Below are 18,819 nucleotides of genomic sequence, written 5' to 3'. Positions count from 1 at the left end.
CATGATAAGTTGTTCATATGTAAAGCAATTCAAATGAGACACAAAAAAAAATTCCTTCAAATAATATACAGGTTGTGGGGGGTGAAGTGATGAACAACATCTATTCTACATGACAATAACTAAATATTCACAAGAGACTGGAGTCAAACATCATAAAATATCTATATAAAAATAAATAAAAATCAGCATTTGAGCCTTTTGACTTCAAACTGAGAAATAAAAAACTTAGACCTAAGATTTAATTATTGCTGAGACTAAATATAATCAAAATCCGAGGAGAGAAATCCCAGGATCATGAGGTCTTCTGCTGCTGCTGCCTAGGAAGGATCGAGTTGGCGAGTTCATCGTTTAACTTCACCGGGAGCGGGGGCATATGCTTCATTATCTCTGGCATATCACTTATGCTGCACCAATTTGGGTCAAAGTTATATAACGCAGAAATGGGAAATGGGAATCTACAGATATGTTTTGACAAAGAAACAAATTAACTACAAGGCCTGCCCATACTCATTCAGTACTGTAAGGATGTTGTTCCGAGCTTGGCAAAATAGATTGATGTTCTCATGTATCTGCAGAAAAAGAAAGTATAAGAACAAACTTCAGATATCTAGAATATAGATCCTTATAGTACTAAACATTACTGTAAAAGAGTTCTACTCTTAGTTACAGCAAAAGGAATTTCCTATGAAATCTCACATAGAGACTTGTTATGGATATTAGAAAATTATATAGACTAGGTCTCAGATGTCTTCACCTTTAAAGATGCAAAATTTGAAGAAATTTGCTCCAAGGCCTGAATGTTATGTTCAAGCAGCTGCCCAGTTACACCACCTATGTCTGCAATAAGAAATTCCAAATTGGATCACTGTAGAACAAAAGAGACCCTTTTTTTGTTGTTGTCAAAAGTTAAAGTTTGTATTAAGTTGTAGCGAATTGTGATGAAGATGGAAATTAATATCTAAAGAGACATGATATTTACATGTACAAAATGCATACGAGTCAGTTCTAAAGTACTATCAATAACCATTTAATATAAATAAATAGGTGTGATAAGAAACTTGTTAATTCACCTATCAATCATATATCAAACCCCAGTTAGTGTTCAAGCCATTTAACACAAAACATTTAGGCCTTGTTCGATCTCGGGTTATTTGAATGACAAAGTGATTTCCAAATAACTTTTTTATGTAGGTTATGGGAAATCAGGTTAATTGGGGTTATTTGGGTAAAAAGACATTACGGGATATATATTTAAGTAGAGGGTATTTTGATTGATGATCTGTATGATGTGATTAATGAGTAGATTTTTTAATGGATAGTGGATTATTTGGAATTATTCCCAAATAACCCACATCAAACAAGGCAATATTGACATTTAAAAGTTATAGATTTGTACTATTGACATTTAAAAGATCTTTCATAATTGAAGCAGAAGTGCCATAAACTTGTTTTCATCAAATTTCAGAATTCTTACAAGATGACATATGTGAAAATGACAAACCTTTATACGAGATCCCATCATCTGTATCCATCGGTATCATTGACTGGGTATATGGTGAACCATTTGTACGATTTGCAGTGTGAGGCGTTGATTTTGCTGGAGGATCTGTAACCTTTTCCTGAAAATAATATTTTATAAATGAACACAGTTTGACGTTTTGACATTAATGTAGAATGAATTCAAGAAAAGTAACCAATAATAAAGGCTTTTAGCCAGACATGCTTGCTAGGAATATCATTATCAGATCAGCCAGAACGATATACAGATCATTCAACAATAATAAACGGAATCATGGAGCTTTATAAGCCTATAACTATTTGAGTAGAATACAAAGTCTTATTTTCTGTAAAGCACTCCAAGAGTAGATAGAATAAACTATATATTGCATTAATATGGGTCATAATGCAATGTAATCCCATAACTAATCAATCTTCAGGGATTAGTCGAGGTGCACAGAAAGCTAGCTTGGTAATACAGAAAAACTGTCCCTTATCATATGAATCAATGTCTTGGAATAGCTTAGAAATAAAATTTCAACCAAGGCACACCAAAACTCATTTCAGCCATACAACCCATTGTAATTCCATGAACAATCATAGAAAGTCGCAAAATATTCAAAATTGGAATTCCAAATCAAGACTAGTCTCATGGAATCATGGTCACATGATGCTGTGGTTTTGCAGTGGAAGTTTTATTGCATCTTCCCTTCTTTTAATATTTGTACTAAGTTAAGATTTTTTTTTCATTTGCAGTCTTCAACAAGATAACTTTCAAGATAAAAGAAGCGAAGATGCAATAAAAGTGGATAACTTTAAATGGACAATAGTGATCACACTAGTATACCATTAGCATACCTTTTTTTCCTTGCTTTTCTTTGAATGGTCTTCCTTTCTTCTCTTTCCATTTTCCTTCTTCTGTAATGAACATAGGCAGCAGAAACACAGTTTCATGGATACTTTATTAACTGTCCTCAAAAGTATAGCATGGAGTTGATGGTATATAATGTCTAATCAACCTTACCAGCTTGTATTAGAGGCATGCAATGGTGTTGACGGATAACAATTTAGAGTTTACTATTGACTAGATACAGAACTGAAGAAAGAGGTAGAGTGCTGTTTAAACTAGAAGAAATAAAGGGTAGGTGAGAACTGCAGATAATACAGTCAATTCAAAACCCATATAGCTTCAACATGCAGAAATGTACACTAAGGAAAATTAGTGAATGATTTAACTCCCGATTATTAGATAGCATTATCATTATTTTTACTTTCTTAGGGTGTTGTTACACATTTGTCTCTTGAAAGTTTACACTCATTTATGTTTCCTTTGCTTTGTCATTGAGTGTTGGTACATTCTACTTAACCTGAAGGTGAAGCGTATATTCTTTCTATCTTAAAGTTCTGACTTCTAGAGGTAGGGCCATGGGAAGACATCATAAGTATTAATGTAACATTAAGTATTGAAACCAAAAACCAGAAGTACATAACCAACCCACCATCCAAGAAAAAATGATAAACAATAAATGCAAGTATCAATCGATAACAATTTAACGTCTTTGTTAGCATTAAATGAACGCAGATGAGTAAATGCATTGAACTTTTTAGCCATTTCTTATTTTTTATTCATCCTGAAATGAACTGACCAAACAGGTAGCTGAACATCAATGAGTCTATAAAAATTGGAACATACTGTCATCCATCTGCAGCGCAGAGCCACGTCACGAACTGTCTTGTCTTTTAGCTGCATTGCAATCTTTGCATACCTAGTTATATTGCGATCTGATGCATACCTGCAAATATTAAACGATAAAACAACAAGCCAAGCTGCTTAGCATGATGATGTTACAAGTTTATTAAAAACAATAGTAATTTTCTGATTGAATGCAGCAGAGTGTATTTCATAAAGCATTTAGATCGTTGGTTCGCATGTTGCAACCTCGGATACATTTGATAACTGATACTCACTGTGCCCTTCTTAACCTCGGCACAGATTCATAAATGCACCGATAGAATGTTATAAATTGTCTTCCATCTTAATTATAAAAAGACTTTAAACACATGGACATCATGTCTCAGAATCAATTATTTCAATTCTAATTATGTAAAATAAGCCTATCCTAACTCATTTTAATCTCACTTACCCTCCAAAGCATGGAGATCTAGGATCAACAATACCTTGATAAGTGACATAAAATGAAAAATATACTAAAACCGACACGAGATCCATGGGATTAGCAGCAGGAATCGAAATCCATAATTAAGAAAGCAACAAGCAGGAAGGGGGAGAGGGTGAAAAATTACTGACTTTGTGAGCAATTCGTCGAGAAGAGACTGTTCCTCGGATGACCACTCCGCGGAGAGACCAGGATTATGCCGTAGAGCGGCCTGAGTCGCCCCCACCGCCGAACTATCATGCGGCACCGAACAACCATTACTGGTGGCGCCATTCGCATTAGCTGAATCTTGTCCGCTTCCACAGGCGTTAGCGCTCGCAGCCATGAAACCAAATCCTAAATTGAAGTTAAATCTGAAATTCCCCCAATATCTAGACGACCTTCTTGCAAACTCCTAAACGTGGATACATATATAATTGTCAATGAAATCAGCAGAGCTAGCTAGCAGCTCAAGCTTCAGGATGATGGTTGAGAACTGTACGAGAAATAGAGTACTAGATTTGAGAGAGAAAGAGGAGAAATTGAGTACGGAACGGAAGTGTTTTGAGAGAGATTAGGGATTCGACTAATACATTTGTACAAGCAATTGCAACTTAAGCTTTTAGCAAATAAATATATTTTTTTTTTCTTATAATTGTGACTTCTTCAAAGTTGATTATCAAATTTTACCTAACTCTTAATTTTCTGAATTCATGAGTATACTCTCCCACTGTAATTGTAAATAAAGGCATGACTATCAATGACATGACAGTTTCTAGTCACATTTGATTTTCATTTTTCTTTTTGTTCTTGAATCCAACCCATAGAAAAATTCTCCAATCTCATTGTTTTAACCAAATTTACCCAAATTGCACTGCATAACGACATAATCATTAATCTTCGCATTCCCCTATCTTAAATAATGTGCCAAATTTCCACAAGTGAATCAACATAATCATGAACACTATTTGATTCACCACTTCAAGTATTCTAACACATTCTATAATTCATCTTAGAAGTGTTCCAATCGTCATAAATAATGTCTCGCAAGTGGCACCTTAGCCATTTGACAGTTTCTTTTTATTCGAACCTTTTCAAAATCAATTTTAGCAAAAAAATAGGACTACCATCAAGCCAATGATCATGCCAAAATAGAACACCCTTACCATGGCCAATCCAGAATTCCATTATTTTCCCCGCACTTTGTTTTAATTTTAAAATCTTTTTCAACGACCAACTCATGTCACTCTTTATTTTGCAAGTCCAAATACTAAATTTTGTTTCCATGAACCTTGAATTTACCCATTTAACTCAGAGAGTCTTGCTTCTTTTAAATCGTCCATAAGTGTCTATATGTAAGAGCAACATTACATTCAATACAATTTTTTTTTTAAGGCCCCCTTCCTCTTTTAGTTTGCACACACCATTTCATTTGACTTTTTTCCCACCCTTCCTTGATTTCTCCAAACAAAATCTCTCATGAGCTTATCAAAATCTTTCATCACCTTTTTTGGGAGTACAATTTGTTGCGCCCAATAACCAATTATGATCATGACAACTATTTGAACAAGCTCAATCATGCCCGCATATGAAAGTCTTTTTATTGTCCATCTATCAATTGAGGTCTTAACTTAATTTGTCAATAAGCGGCCTACAATGTGAAATATGTAACTGTTTAGTTGATAATGGAATGCCTAGATAATGAACTAAAAATGTGTTTTAATTGATCCCACGGTGATGTCGAATATGCTAGCCTACTTCATGTCCTTTTTCATTTACCCTTCAAAAGATTTTTTCATTTTTTTCTCTTGATACTATTCCTCTTGTGGAATTAGAGTAAAATGAATTTTTTAAAAATCGTCAAAAACACAGTTTAAGAGAAGTTATAACATTTGATCATAAGTTACAAACAAACAAAATCACACAATTCAGTCATTTAGGATTAATTAAAAAATAATTAGAACTCGACACCAATTCATAATTTAACTGACATTCAGAAAAAAGATTGGTGACAAAAGACAAAATTAAGAAGTATATGAATATTTCAGACGTCAATTGTCCATTATGCACAGTAAAAGAGGAAAACATTGATCACCTGTTTGGGAAGTGCACATTTGTTTCCAAGTTGTGGATTAATTTTGCTTAGAACATGAATATCACTAACTTTACAGGTATATGGAACGAAACCATAAAACTTGTAAAGAAAAAGGCTAAGACAATAGCTACATGAATGTTTTCAAATGTTTTTTTGGAGTTCTAGTCTACAATACACAGAAAAAAAATAAATACAAGAATTCATAACACAAATAAGATAACATAATGAAAAGTTTGGGATGATATTGTTTCTGATGACAATGTTTTCATACATACATTGAGGGAAATTCCGATTAATGAAGACATATGGAAGCTCAGCCAAAGATGGAGTATTCCCTGTAAAATCATTACAATGAAAAGAATGTTTAAATAGTTCTTGTTTGATGACTTGTTTGTAATTCAATTGTTTGAAACTCAGTTAGTGTTTTCAATAAAGTTAAAGTTTGTCTAGTTTTGTCTCTTAAAACTCATTGCTCTCTTTTAAGTTTTTTTTAATGAAATGGATAATAAATCGTTTTCTAAAAAAAAATATAATAATAATATAAAAAAAATTAGAAATAAAAGACTTTACTATCCTCTTTGTTTAAATTTTAACTAAATACATATTACTTGAATTTTTTAAGTTAATAATATATATATTTTTCAAAAGACTTGCATTAGAAAGAAATTAAAATGGTCATGTTATTAATTTGATTTGCAAGGCAATGTATATTGAATAATTTTCTTTTTTTAAGTCAATAAAATTTCATAAAAAGAATAAGAATACGACAAATAAGAATACGATACGACAAAAATAAGAATACGACAAAGCCAAAAACAAATCATATAAAATATACTAAAAATCAGAAAAAGAATACGACAATCATAAACAAGACAAAAAGACAAGAATTTATCGAGTCCAAAGATCTCAAAGCAGATCCACGATATTGACAGTGAGTTAGCGGTGTAGCTCACCATGTGGTGCACCCACTGAGCCTTTACTCAAAAGATCTTATGTTCATTTCCAGCCAATTGACTGGGATGAAATATCATTTATTGTCAAGATGCATAAACATACACAAACCAACCAATGCTCCCAGCAAAACATAACATTACCCACTTTGTATCCAAGGAGTAGATACCCAAATATTGTAGACAAAGGGCAATGAATAAGAATATTGATGACAGTGTTCACTTTGTACAAACATTCTTTGTATTATTATAAGTTAACAATGCTGGAATATGTGATAAAATATTAAAGTATCTCCTCAAATCTTACTGTTCAAATGACATATTCAATGTCTAGCATAAGTAAATTCAGTTACAATAATAACAAACAGTTTTCAAATAGCTAGACAAATATAATTGATTAACTACTATTGTATGTCTGTCTGTCTGTCAGTCAGCAATCTCAAGTAATTTTCAGGACTGGTTGAAGAAGGTTCTGAACAACAATGCAGTTAGCTAGACATAAGTAAATCTTCAGGACTGAAGTCTTTAACATGAATCAAGCAATGAATAGCAACTTTAGAAAACCCTTCCCTCCTGTCGAATCAAATCAAATGAGCTTGTTCCCATTGCACAATTCTCAATCTTGTCCAGACTCTTGATCAGAAGGCTTCAAAGCGTCAATCTTTACCATGAACTTCTTACAAGAGGGTGCAGTTGAATTAGGGGGCTCGAATCCGCATAAAGGAACTCCTCCGTATCCATAACCTATGTCAGCACCACATTTACGACAAAGAAGTTTTGTTTTGGATCCATAGACACCACAAGAAATAGGAAGACAGTTTATCTTGTCAACCTGTGTAAACCGACTCAGATCAATGGAGGCAAAGGGAGTATAACCTTTCTTAATCGATTTTTTATGCTTAGAGTTTGAGCCAATGCCAGAAGTAATTTGGTTGGAATTAGAGACCAAGTTCAACGAGTACCCACAAGACCCACAGCTGCAAAAATCCAACAATACCCAAAATGAAACTAGCTTCAAAATCAATCATTCAAACTGTAAATTGCAGATTATTCACATTAGACTAGTATTCAGAATAAGCTTTTCATGAAAACTTGCTTAATAACCTGTCTCAAACATTACCATTAAGCCATAAGAAGATCAAATTGTCGGTTGATTTCAATTTGACCTACCCACCCAGATAACTCGTTTCCTTTATTTCCTCATTGGTTTCCCAATGGGGGAAGGGGGAATTACTGATACATAATTAGGGTATCGATCAACCAGTCATGATGCATGTGATTAACATTTTTCAATTACCACAAAATTGAAATGTAACTATGCATGTTGAAACATCAGATTCCCGCACGATGGGTCGTAACCCACATCAATTGATAAACAATTAAGCGATCGCAACATTAAACAGGAATATTCCATCAAAATCAAGCATCAATTGAAGCTTTGGACCACATCTATCTATCTATCTATACGTAGAAATGCAAAAAAGTGATAAGGAATTGGGAATGGTACTTGTAAGAGGTATCAGTTGTCGACATCATCGTTGATTCAGGTGAAACATGAAGATCATGATGAGCAGTAATTAGTGATCAAGGGCATCTTGTCCATGAATCGCATGCGAATGAAGTAAGAAAGTCGATGACTTTCCGAATGAATGCGGAGTCGAGTGGGTTGACTGCTTCTTTTTTAGAGAAAGAGATTTCAGAGAGATGATCAAAGGAGAATTCTCGTTATACTCTATTATCAATTCTATGCTCTACATATATATACTCAATTTCAGCATAACATAATCTTTTTTTAATTCATTTATATATTAGAAAAAGTTAAACTTTTTATATTTTATTTATTTATTTATTATTTGGAACTCCTTTTAATAATATTAAAATTAATTCCCATATTTCTTTCCCATCCAACCAACCAACCAAAACAATTCAATGAAGCAAAGCAAAAACAATTAATTAAGGACATGTTTGGAAAGACTATATGAGACAATATTAATATTTTTTTTAAAACATTTTGCGTTTCGAAACAGAAATTGATTATCTAGTCTAAATCATGCATTAAGATAATAAAAAATGACCCTCGACAAGGTTGGAGTATTTTAAGAAAATATCTGAAACGTTCGGTAAATCGAACTCGAGTGTGATTTATAAAAGGTTTGTTTTAAAAAATTAAGATAAATATTGGTGAATAGATAATAAAAAAAAATTCAATGTAATCTCTAGATTTTGTCACTACTCATACATGCATAACACATACCTTATGAGACACGAAAAAAAAAAGTATAAAAAAATAGAATAAAAAATAAATAAAATAGAAAAATCAAACTTACAAAATGAAAAGTGGGTGAATAAGAGTCAAAAGTCCTTAAAGCAATCTCTAAAGGCCATTTGAACCGATCAGGCATCCATCTATTTGTCTTTGGCCTGGGTTTGTTTGACTCTTTTACACTTTTTTTTATATTTTTTTATTTTAAAGTAAAACAGCTAATAAAACCGTTACATAACTGAATTATATAGTATTAAATTCTACCACGGTCAAATACTACCCATAAAACAATGAGATGACTGGATCAAACAAGCCCATAACACTAAAGAATTAAAAACGTACTGGGCTTGGGCTGAAATTAAAAAGAATTGGGCTTCTTTAAGTAATATAACATTTTTTTCATTACTTAATTCACTAAGGCCTAAGGTCTTAAGCTACTAAAAACATTATTGGGATGAATCAATGTTTTTATACATTACTATTTCATAATTTTGTTTTCTAGGTACAGTAAGTTGTACTTTATATTTATATGTAGTATAACCTAGTTGTAACTAAGCAGCATTAAGTACAAAAATTATTTTATATCTTTTCATTTTTTATTTTACAATTATACTCTTTATTAATTATATATAAATTAAATATGTATTGTAACATGATTAAATATAATATAATTTTAATACTATATTTTCATTTAATAAAATTATATTTACTCATTAATCATTATTATTAACTATAATCTAATTAAATAATCAATAATAGTATTTATTTATAATTTAAACTCGAAAATTAGTTCAAAACCAATATCTATTTAATAAAATAATTTTGTAAGCATAATAACATTAAAATAAATGAAAAAATTAAAAATATAAATACGATTAATTGGCTCAAAATCTTCGAGATCTAATATCTAACATCATGATACCGATCTAATTTAGTTGTTAAATGTTTTCAAAAAGTTTTCGAGAATAATGATAAATTTAGGACCGTATTTGAAGCGATTTTTCAAATTTAGGACTCTCCTAATATTTTGTTATTTGTAGAACTCTTCTTTCTTGTTTAATTATATTTAAAACTCTATTACGTTATTTATTTAACATTATATTATTTTTTATTTATTTATTTATTATTATTCCAAACATTTTTTCATCGTCAACTCAACGTATCATAAAAAGTACTATTGTCCTCAACAATTTTGATGGCGCCCACTTTTTCTTTTCCCATCTTCTTCCTCTCCTCTTATCCGTTCTGCATTCTACAACCCATACTCAATCATTCCCGTCGACGCAAACTTTATTTCCGTCTGATTTGTTCAAAAAGGGGATCGATTTCGGTTTCGGTAAAGATTTGGCAATTAAGAAGGGGGGTTCGCCTTAATTCCCTTTGAACTTCCCCAGATCGAGACTACCGTCAAAATACCTTACCTTTTATTGGTACGGTTTATTTCACTCTTTCGAACATCAGTCTCTATGAGGTTAATGTCTCTTCTTCAAGTGTTTAACCTGGAGATACTGAACTTGTTTTGATTGTTTCGGGCTAGAGAATCTCTTACCATGGATTGGGAATACAGATATGTTTCCGTCATAGTTATCACAGATAATGGAACTGTCTCCGTCCAGGTTGATCATACCATCTAGACTCTTTATCACTTTCTTTTAGTTGATTTGATTAGATTAAGGTCGTGTTCGCTGGTTGCCACGAAGAAAAGAAAGAAACCAATATTTTATGTTAGAATAATAAAGAAATAAATAAAAATTAATATAATATTAAATAAATAATGGACATTAAAGGAATTTTAAATATAATTAAACAAGGAAAGAAAATTTCTATAAATGACAAAATATTAGGAAAGTACTAAATTTGAAAAATAGCTTCAACCATTGTCCTAAATTTATCATTATTCTTATTTTTTTTCTAATAAGATAGTTCACCAGAAAAATTATAGGAACATAAATTCATCTTGTAATTCTTACTCTTTTAGCTTTCCGATCCATGCCTTTCAATAGTCTACGACGGTCTTTTATATAATCCATTGGATTCGATCCGGTCAAATTCCACAAAATACGTCATATACTTGTAGGGTCGGCCTTGGAGTAAGTCCAGCAAGCCCCCGGACTAGGCAGCCCATTTAATAAAAATTTAAAATAGTTAGTTAAATTTATTATGTAATTAGATAAAATATATTGTAGCATAGTGGCTCATGTTAAAATCTAAGAGACTTTTTTTTTTTGTTATGGGTTCAAATCTCACTAAGAACAAATTTTTTTTAATTATTTTTTATATTAGACCTAGGGCAATAAAAATTAATTTTACATTTTTCAACTGGGATCTGGGACAACTTAAACATCGGAGCCGGCTCTGTATATTTGTAACAATGTGACAATGTAAAAATAAATAGAAATACATTTTTATCTCCGTGTAACACATCCAACTCACAATAGTCATGTTATTTTGTATACATCTATCATCAATGAAAATTCTACCGCAAATAACTCTCTAACTAAAAATTGAAATTTTGATAAATATCTAAGACTCTATTAAAACAAATATTTATCTTTATTTTATATACTAATATGTTTTAGTTACTAATACTATTATCTATTTTGAATTGTTTGAAGCATGTTACTATTCAAATATTAAAATTTTATTTCCTATTTAAATATATATATATATATATATATATATATATATATATATATATATATATATATATATATATATATATATATATATATATAAAGTAATAGGGACTAATTCATATGTAAGACTAAAGACTATGTTTATTTAATTATGTCTATTTAATTATGGGTAATTAATTCTCAACATTATAATAATATAGCATCTTTACTTCTTATTATAGATTTAATTTTACACACTTAGATTTAATTCACGTGAAAATTATTTAGGTCACGCAATTGCATAAAATTTCAATAATAAAGACTTAACCCCCCCCCCCCCCCCCCCCTATATTCCTAATTAGATATTAAACTCAGACAATTTAAAACATATTTTCCTAGTTAGGCAACAAACCATTAGAAGAGTCTTCCTTAATTATATAAAATGTTGTATTCTTAGAAATAATAATAATAATGATAATCAATTCCTATTTGTTGTACCATCATCCTAGTGATGAAGACTTGAGGAGCAAGTATTTTTACCTTTATTTTTAATAAGCTAGATGTCTTTGAATGTATCATAATTATAAGTCTTTGGCAGAAAGTCACTAATTGAAGATTTATATATTAAATTTGCTGTGTGATTTTGTCTTATAGATAAACAAAAAATATAATTTTTTTTAACTTTAAACTGAAAGCTTGTTAATTTAGTTCAGCCATATAATATTCATGTTTACAATATTATGGGGTTTAAGTTTTTGCTACATTTTAAAAAGAATACGGACAAACATTTATTTTGCAAGACAATATATTCTTATAAACATGTGATTTATAATTGAAAAATAAATAAATTTAACTTCCCAATTAGTCTATTTGGAGTACAAGATCAATTGGTTAACTGAGTCTTATGGTTTAGCTCTTCCAAAATAATTATAAATCACATCTTTGAATGTTCCTTTTCCTTTGTATATTTTATTTGGTAAAGATTGACTGAATGAATAAATATTCTTTTGGAAAAAACTATAAAATTACCATTTTCTTTTAAATTTGCTCTTGTTTGACAAGTAAAGCTAACAGAAATTAATTTGAAATTTAAATAAATACAAAATATTAAATCTAATTGGAAACAATTTTGTATTTGAATCTCATACATTGTTAATTAAATTTTGACCATACTATTTTTATATTAAGGGAATGAGGTAGATTGAAATGAATAAAAAAATTAGTTCACCAAACCTTCTTAATTTTAAATTATTTCATCTTAATTAAATATTATTTCCATTCCTTTCATATTTATTAAATCATTTTATTTATGGACTAAAATATTATCTATTTTAAATTATTATTATTTATTTTATAATTATATATTAATATTGAAAAAATCTTTTTACAACAAAAATCCTCATTTTTTTAAATCACCACAAAGATAACTTATGGACTTGTCAAATTGAGTAATTTTAATTTCAATTTAGAAAGGATCACATGTATACACGTTTGGAACTGAAGTGCCGTCCCCCAAACGGAACTGCATTATAGAAAAGATGCTCGATTTCAATCATTGAGAAATTGATCACTTTTCATTATCAAAACCAAACTAATTGATGCCAAATTTGTACCTATTTTGAATCACCATCAAACGATATCTATTTAATTTATTAGATATATATATTAGTTAAAAATAGGTTTTGTATTATAAAACGGATTAAACAGATTAAATTTAATTCAATAACTCAACTAATCAATTCTAAATTAAAAATACACATTTATTAATGTTATAATTTACTAAAACATTTTACTTATATAACCATTTAAAATATTAAAGTTTGTTAGTATTATTTTTAATTATTATAATAATATTTAATTGAATGTGAAAAAAATGGTCATTACCGAAAGTAAAATCTGTCGGTATTGACCATATATCCGTCGTTATTGAATTAACTCAATACCGAAGGATTAGAAAACTATCGGCATTCGGCGGTATAATGGCTTTCGGTAATCTTTTTAGGTGTTTTTCGAGAGATTCGTAAATCTCTCAATATTTCTCCAAGAGAAAATAACAAAGATTATTCGAAAATCTCTCGGTATTGCCCCCAAGAGAAAATACTGAAGGTTATTCGAAAATCTCTCGGTAGTGCTCCCAAGAGAAAATTCTGAAAGATTTTAGATTCTCTTTCGGTATTTTCCCCAAGAGAAAATACCAAAAGTTATTTTAAATGCTGGAAGATGTCAATAGGGATTAGAATTATTTTCGCGTTTTTGGAATGAGGTTAATAGGGAGAGATTTATATAAATCTCTATCTATTGATCTCATCCAACGCATATAATTATTTTCGTGTTTTTGGATGGGATTAATAGAGAAATATTTATATAAATCTCTCGGGAAAAATTCTTATTAACAGAAGATTTTTTCCTATCGAAACTTTTACCGATATCTGTCGGTAAATATCACATTTTCACTAGTGACAGTCGGTAAACTCATTGATTTTTTTAACTCGTTAATGTTAAATTTATGTTGTTTTTGTTTGTTAGTGGACATTTATTATTTATAATTTTTTTTTGTTGCTCTCTAATGATTATTCTTGTTGAATTTTGAGTGTGTTTTATGACAAAGTGAACATTTATGATTTTTGTATTAATTTTATTATTATATTTAAATAATTATTATTTATTTTATATTTATATTTTTTTTTTAATATTAACTTTTATAAATCTTATTAAAAATATGACAAATTTATGTATATTTTTTTTAAAAGTGTTTTTTAATTTTCTTCAGTTTTTGTGTGAGTCATTCTAGAATTTTTATTGGTTAAGTAATTTAATTTTTTTTATTGAATTAAAAATATTTTATTTTTTAATTATAGTTTATTTATTTTAATAGTCACCAAATTTGATGAAGTGTGCAATGATGTCACTACGAAAGAATGCAATGATGCCTTTGTTCCGTTTTGGGTTTGAACTTTGTCAAATATGCATTATTTTAAAATGAGTTTTGAATTAATAATAAGTAATTTATTATTTATAATAAATTAATTAAAATACTTTATATTTCTTTTAATATTTATATAGCTAAACTTTTGTGTGTAAAATTTCTATATTTTATAACTTAAAATAAACAAAATTATTAATATATTTTAGTTAATAATTTAAATTATATATTTATAAGATAATATATTATTACATTAATTAAATTTGAAATTAAATTCAAATATATAAAAAGAAGGTCCCTCTTCGAAAACCTCACCTCCGACTAAAGTCTTGGAAAATATATAAAAATATAAATTTGTCCAAACTAACTGTAGCGAAGTTACACCAAATAATAAAATTTATTTCAAATTGATTGGCCAGACAAAAAAAATAAGAAGCCCTCTTTTAGGACAAGAACTATACTCAAGGTTGGACCTGAGATTTCGAGACCTGAGGCGAGCACAAAACTTGGTGCCCTCAAAGTTTTGCCATGGTTCTCTGAGTTTTGAATAACTTGCAACAAAAACAGAAGATCTTGTCCATAGAAATAAAATACACTAACCATCTTCTGTCACTTTTCTCACCATTTGTCAATTGTCTCTTATAATGTGATGGATTGAAATGTCTTCCATTGTTATCAAAAGAAAACAAAATATCATCATATCTTTTAGGACCTCTTTCAACCAAAAAGTCCATAATATTTTGCATTTTGTCCCAATTTCTTGGATCATCAACATTTAAAGGAAACAAAATCTTTTGATTTATATCTCCATCAGTGTCACTTTTAGGCATACTTACATCGTTCTCATTTTCAGACTGTTTTGGGTCTTCATTGCGAAGTTCATTCAATTCACCATGTTCCCGATCATTCAACTTGTCATCGATGTCATTCTGGTTCACTTGCTCTACTATTTGATCGTTTGTGAAATACTTATTAAGGCTTCCTACTTGGCTTTGAATTAAAGCATCTTCCTTTTGTTTTTTTCTTTCTTTTTTCTGTCCTAGACAATTTTTTTTTTATAGGAAGCATGCTTGATAAAATTCTAAATGCTAATCTGCATTTAAAATTAGAGATTAACCAGCATTCTATGAATCTATGATTAACCACAATGTTGCAATTCCTCTATGCAATAATGCAAAATACAGATCGTGAATCCACCATTCCACCAAACAAGTTCTCAACAACCAAAAATAATCAAGTAAATCGAACCAAAATCTCACCGAAATCGGAGAAAGAACTCTAGTGGGCAGTGACGCAGTGCCGAGAAACAAGGCTGGAACGAGCGAAAAAGGCCCAAGAGCTCGGGGAAGGAGACGACCGAGCTTTCTGCTCTGATTCCGGCAAGTTGGAGGATCGACGACGGGCTTGGGGTTTGAGGGAAGTGTTTCCTTTTCTTTTTCCAAAACGCTTGTTCTTATTTTTTTTTCTTTTTCCTTGATTTTGTTGATAAATGAGAATCATGCGATTCTTTTCTCCAAGTAAGATAGTGTTTTTTATTTTTATTTTTTTGGATACAAATTAAGTAAGGCTTATCATTGATATGTTATCAATTATTATTTATGGGCTTTTTAAAAATAAGCCCATGAACATATCATTATAATTTATTTTTTTAAGATTTTGGTGCCCCAAAAATATTTGGGCCCGAGGCAATTGTCTCACTTATTACACAACAGGTCCGGGCTGACTATACTATAAGTAAAAGATATGTGTATTCAAATAATAAAATTAATATGATATATTATTTTATTTTAATATAGAAAGTTAATATGATCTCTTAGTAGTCATTAAAATTTTTGGATGTTTGAGTGAAAATTAAATTCATAATATTTAATTTCTTAAAAATCATTTAATCATATTGTGTATTTAAAATTTTAATTAAAATTATAATGTAAGAATAAATTTTAATAATATAACAACTTAAATTTTAGTTTATAAAGATGTTAAATATTAATTATTTGTTGTAAAAACCCGTATATCTAAAAGAAATTATAAAATCGATCTAATTTTAATGAAGAATTATGACACTAATTACTCATTTATGTGAGTATTAGGCACAAAATTGACATATGTATGAATTACAGATGATAAATTAAAACCAATATAATATTACAAAACTTAAAATTAACATCGACAAAAATCAACATTCATGGATTTATTATTATCATTCACTTTTTCTTATTAAATTATTATTTTTAGTTATAATATTTAAAATTTAAAATATCATTAATATTTATTCATTTAATACAAATAATTCAAATAAATTGTTATTTAATCCAATAAAAAAAAACTTGGCTTTTCAGATCAAATCAGGTCAAATGTTATCCTAGTTTGATCCGAGGGTTATTTCACAAATTATAATCAATGCTATTTAAGGATTGGGATGTCAATTTTTTTAAATATAAATGTAAAAAAACTAGGTGAAATAATTTTTAATAGAGTTAAAAATTAATAAATAAAAATTTAACATGATTTATTAATTATTTAAATACAGAAACAATTCAACCCTTCATAATATTTTATATTTCTTGTTTCATTTATCATCCCTTAAACTATCTTATTAATAATTGTGAATATTTATATTAAGAATTAAGTTAATTAGATATTTTTTTTTTCGTTTCAATTTATTTACTACACATAAATATGTTTCCGCTTATTTAAACATTTAGTTAATATTGGTTTTTGTTTGATATGATTAGACTATTCAGCTTATATTCTTATTTATTTTAAACTTTATAGTTTATTATTTATTATTTAAAGCTAAATAATATATTTATAATTCTTGTTTAATGAGTATATTTGAAAAATAATATTTTATCGGAAACACTTTTTTTTAAAGAGAATTAGAATCACTCTTAAAAATTATGAAAGTGTATGGGTTAGTATCTCCTAGATTTATTAATTCCATTCTTAAATTTTATTTAAAAATTTTAGATAATGTATTTTTCCGACTTGATTTTAAAAATTATGTTTAATATTTTATATAAATAAGGAGTTTTGTCTTTAAATGGTAGAGAAAAAAATTTAGAATTTTTGTTCGCATATTTAAATGCATTTTAGAGTTTTTTTTTGCAGTTTAGGATTTAGTTACACTTTAAAAAAAAGACTTTCACGTTTACTCTTTAATGGTCGTTATAATAAATGTCTCTATTTTAAAATTTTGTCTTATTATTTTACACTATTATTCTAAAAATTATTCGAATCTCAATTATAAAAGTTGAAATTTAATAATTTAAATTGTATCTGTAAATAGTCTGATTAACTATTTATAAGCATCCTTAGTCAAGCAAATGGCGAAGGAAGGAGATTGGATTTGAGAAAATAAAAAAAATAATCACATGCCTAATTGTTCTTTGTAGGCAAAATAATTATCCTTAGTTATTTTGGCTTTGAAATTATTTGATATGATGTTTTAATTTTAGATATAGTTATCTACAAGAAAGAAGAAGAGCAACTTGTTTAGGCAATTTGGCCTAATTTGTTCAATTTTTTTAAAATAAAATATAAATTTTAGTAGTGTTAAATTAGCCTATTTTATTTATATGATTTGTTTTCATTTCATTTTATTTTATTTTATTTTTAAAAGGATAGTGCGGGATTATTATTAATTATTTTATTTTATTTTAAATTGAAAAGGTAAAATTTAATTGTTTACATTATTATTATTAAATATGTAATTGAATGAGATATAAAATAGATAAAAAAAAATTGATTTTTGATAAAGATTTTGATCAAGTTATACAAAATAATTTTGATCAAAAATTTCAATCATTTTTTACTAAATAAAAAATTATTTGTAAAAAAGTAATTTGTTAAATTTATAATTCACCTACTAATAAATGATTTTTGTAATCTATCTTTAATTTTTTTTCCATATTTACAATTAATTAAAAATTAATTAATTGCTTTTTATATTATATTTCTTTTCTATTTCCATTTCCATTTCACTTTTTCAGATTTTATAAATTTATTTTAAATAACTCCTAAATTAACTCACAAACTTTGGTATAAAATCAAAATGACTTCAAAACATTTTTAGTAATTTATTTTAATACTTAATTTATTTTTCTTTGATCAATTTTTTTTATTACTATAACATTCACATTTATAAACTGAATAAACCTGAAATTTAATTAGGATAAACAAAACAAAAATAAAATTTTCATTCTGATTGTCATTTTCGCACATATCAAAGGGCAAAGGACAACAAATTCGACTTGAAGTCTATTTTAATAACCCATTATTTATATTTTACACATATTTGTAAAACTTTTAAATAAGATC

At 28.5% G+C, this 18,819-nt stretch overlaps 2 protein-coding genes across 2 annotated transcripts; both read right to left on the bottom strand.

Annotated features, from left to right (window-relative positions):
* Positions 1-34: 34 nt before the first annotated feature.
* On the bottom strand, positions 35-4,234 carry LOC124916786. The gene is made up of 7 exons (XM_047457550.1): positions 3,806-4,234; positions 3,191-3,290; positions 2,356-2,415; positions 1,502-1,619; positions 755-837; positions 508-569; positions 35-404 (listed from the first exon to the last, which is right to left on the bottom strand). The coding sequence occupies exons 1-7, from the start codon at positions 3,997-3,999 to the stop codon at positions 293-295; spliced, it is 729 nt and encodes a 242-aa protein (XP_047313506.1). The 5' UTR covers positions 4,000-4,234; the 3' UTR covers positions 35-292.
* Positions 4,235-6,974: 2,740 nt separating this feature from the next.
* LOC124916546 (uncharacterized protein At4g08330, chloroplastic-like) lies at positions 6,975-8,402 on the bottom strand. Its single transcript, XM_047457279.1, has 2 exons — positions 8,206-8,402; positions 6,975-7,675 (listed from the first exon to the last, which is right to left on the bottom strand). The coding sequence occupies exons 1-2, from the start codon at positions 8,232-8,234 to the stop codon at positions 7,315-7,317; spliced, it is 390 nt and encodes a 129-aa protein (XP_047313235.1). The 5' UTR covers positions 8,235-8,402; the 3' UTR covers positions 6,975-7,314.
* Positions 8,403-18,819: the final 10,417 nt, after the last annotated feature.

Source organism: Impatiens glandulifera, chromosome 9, assembly GCF_907164915.1.
Source record: "Impatiens glandulifera chromosome 9, dImpGla2.1, whole genome shotgun sequence".
NCBI lineage: Eukaryota > Viridiplantae > Streptophyta > Magnoliopsida > Ericales > Balsaminaceae > Impatiens > Impatiens glandulifera.
Note: the sequence above shows the minus strand (reverse complement) of the source record. Positions and strands in the feature narration are given on the sequence as shown.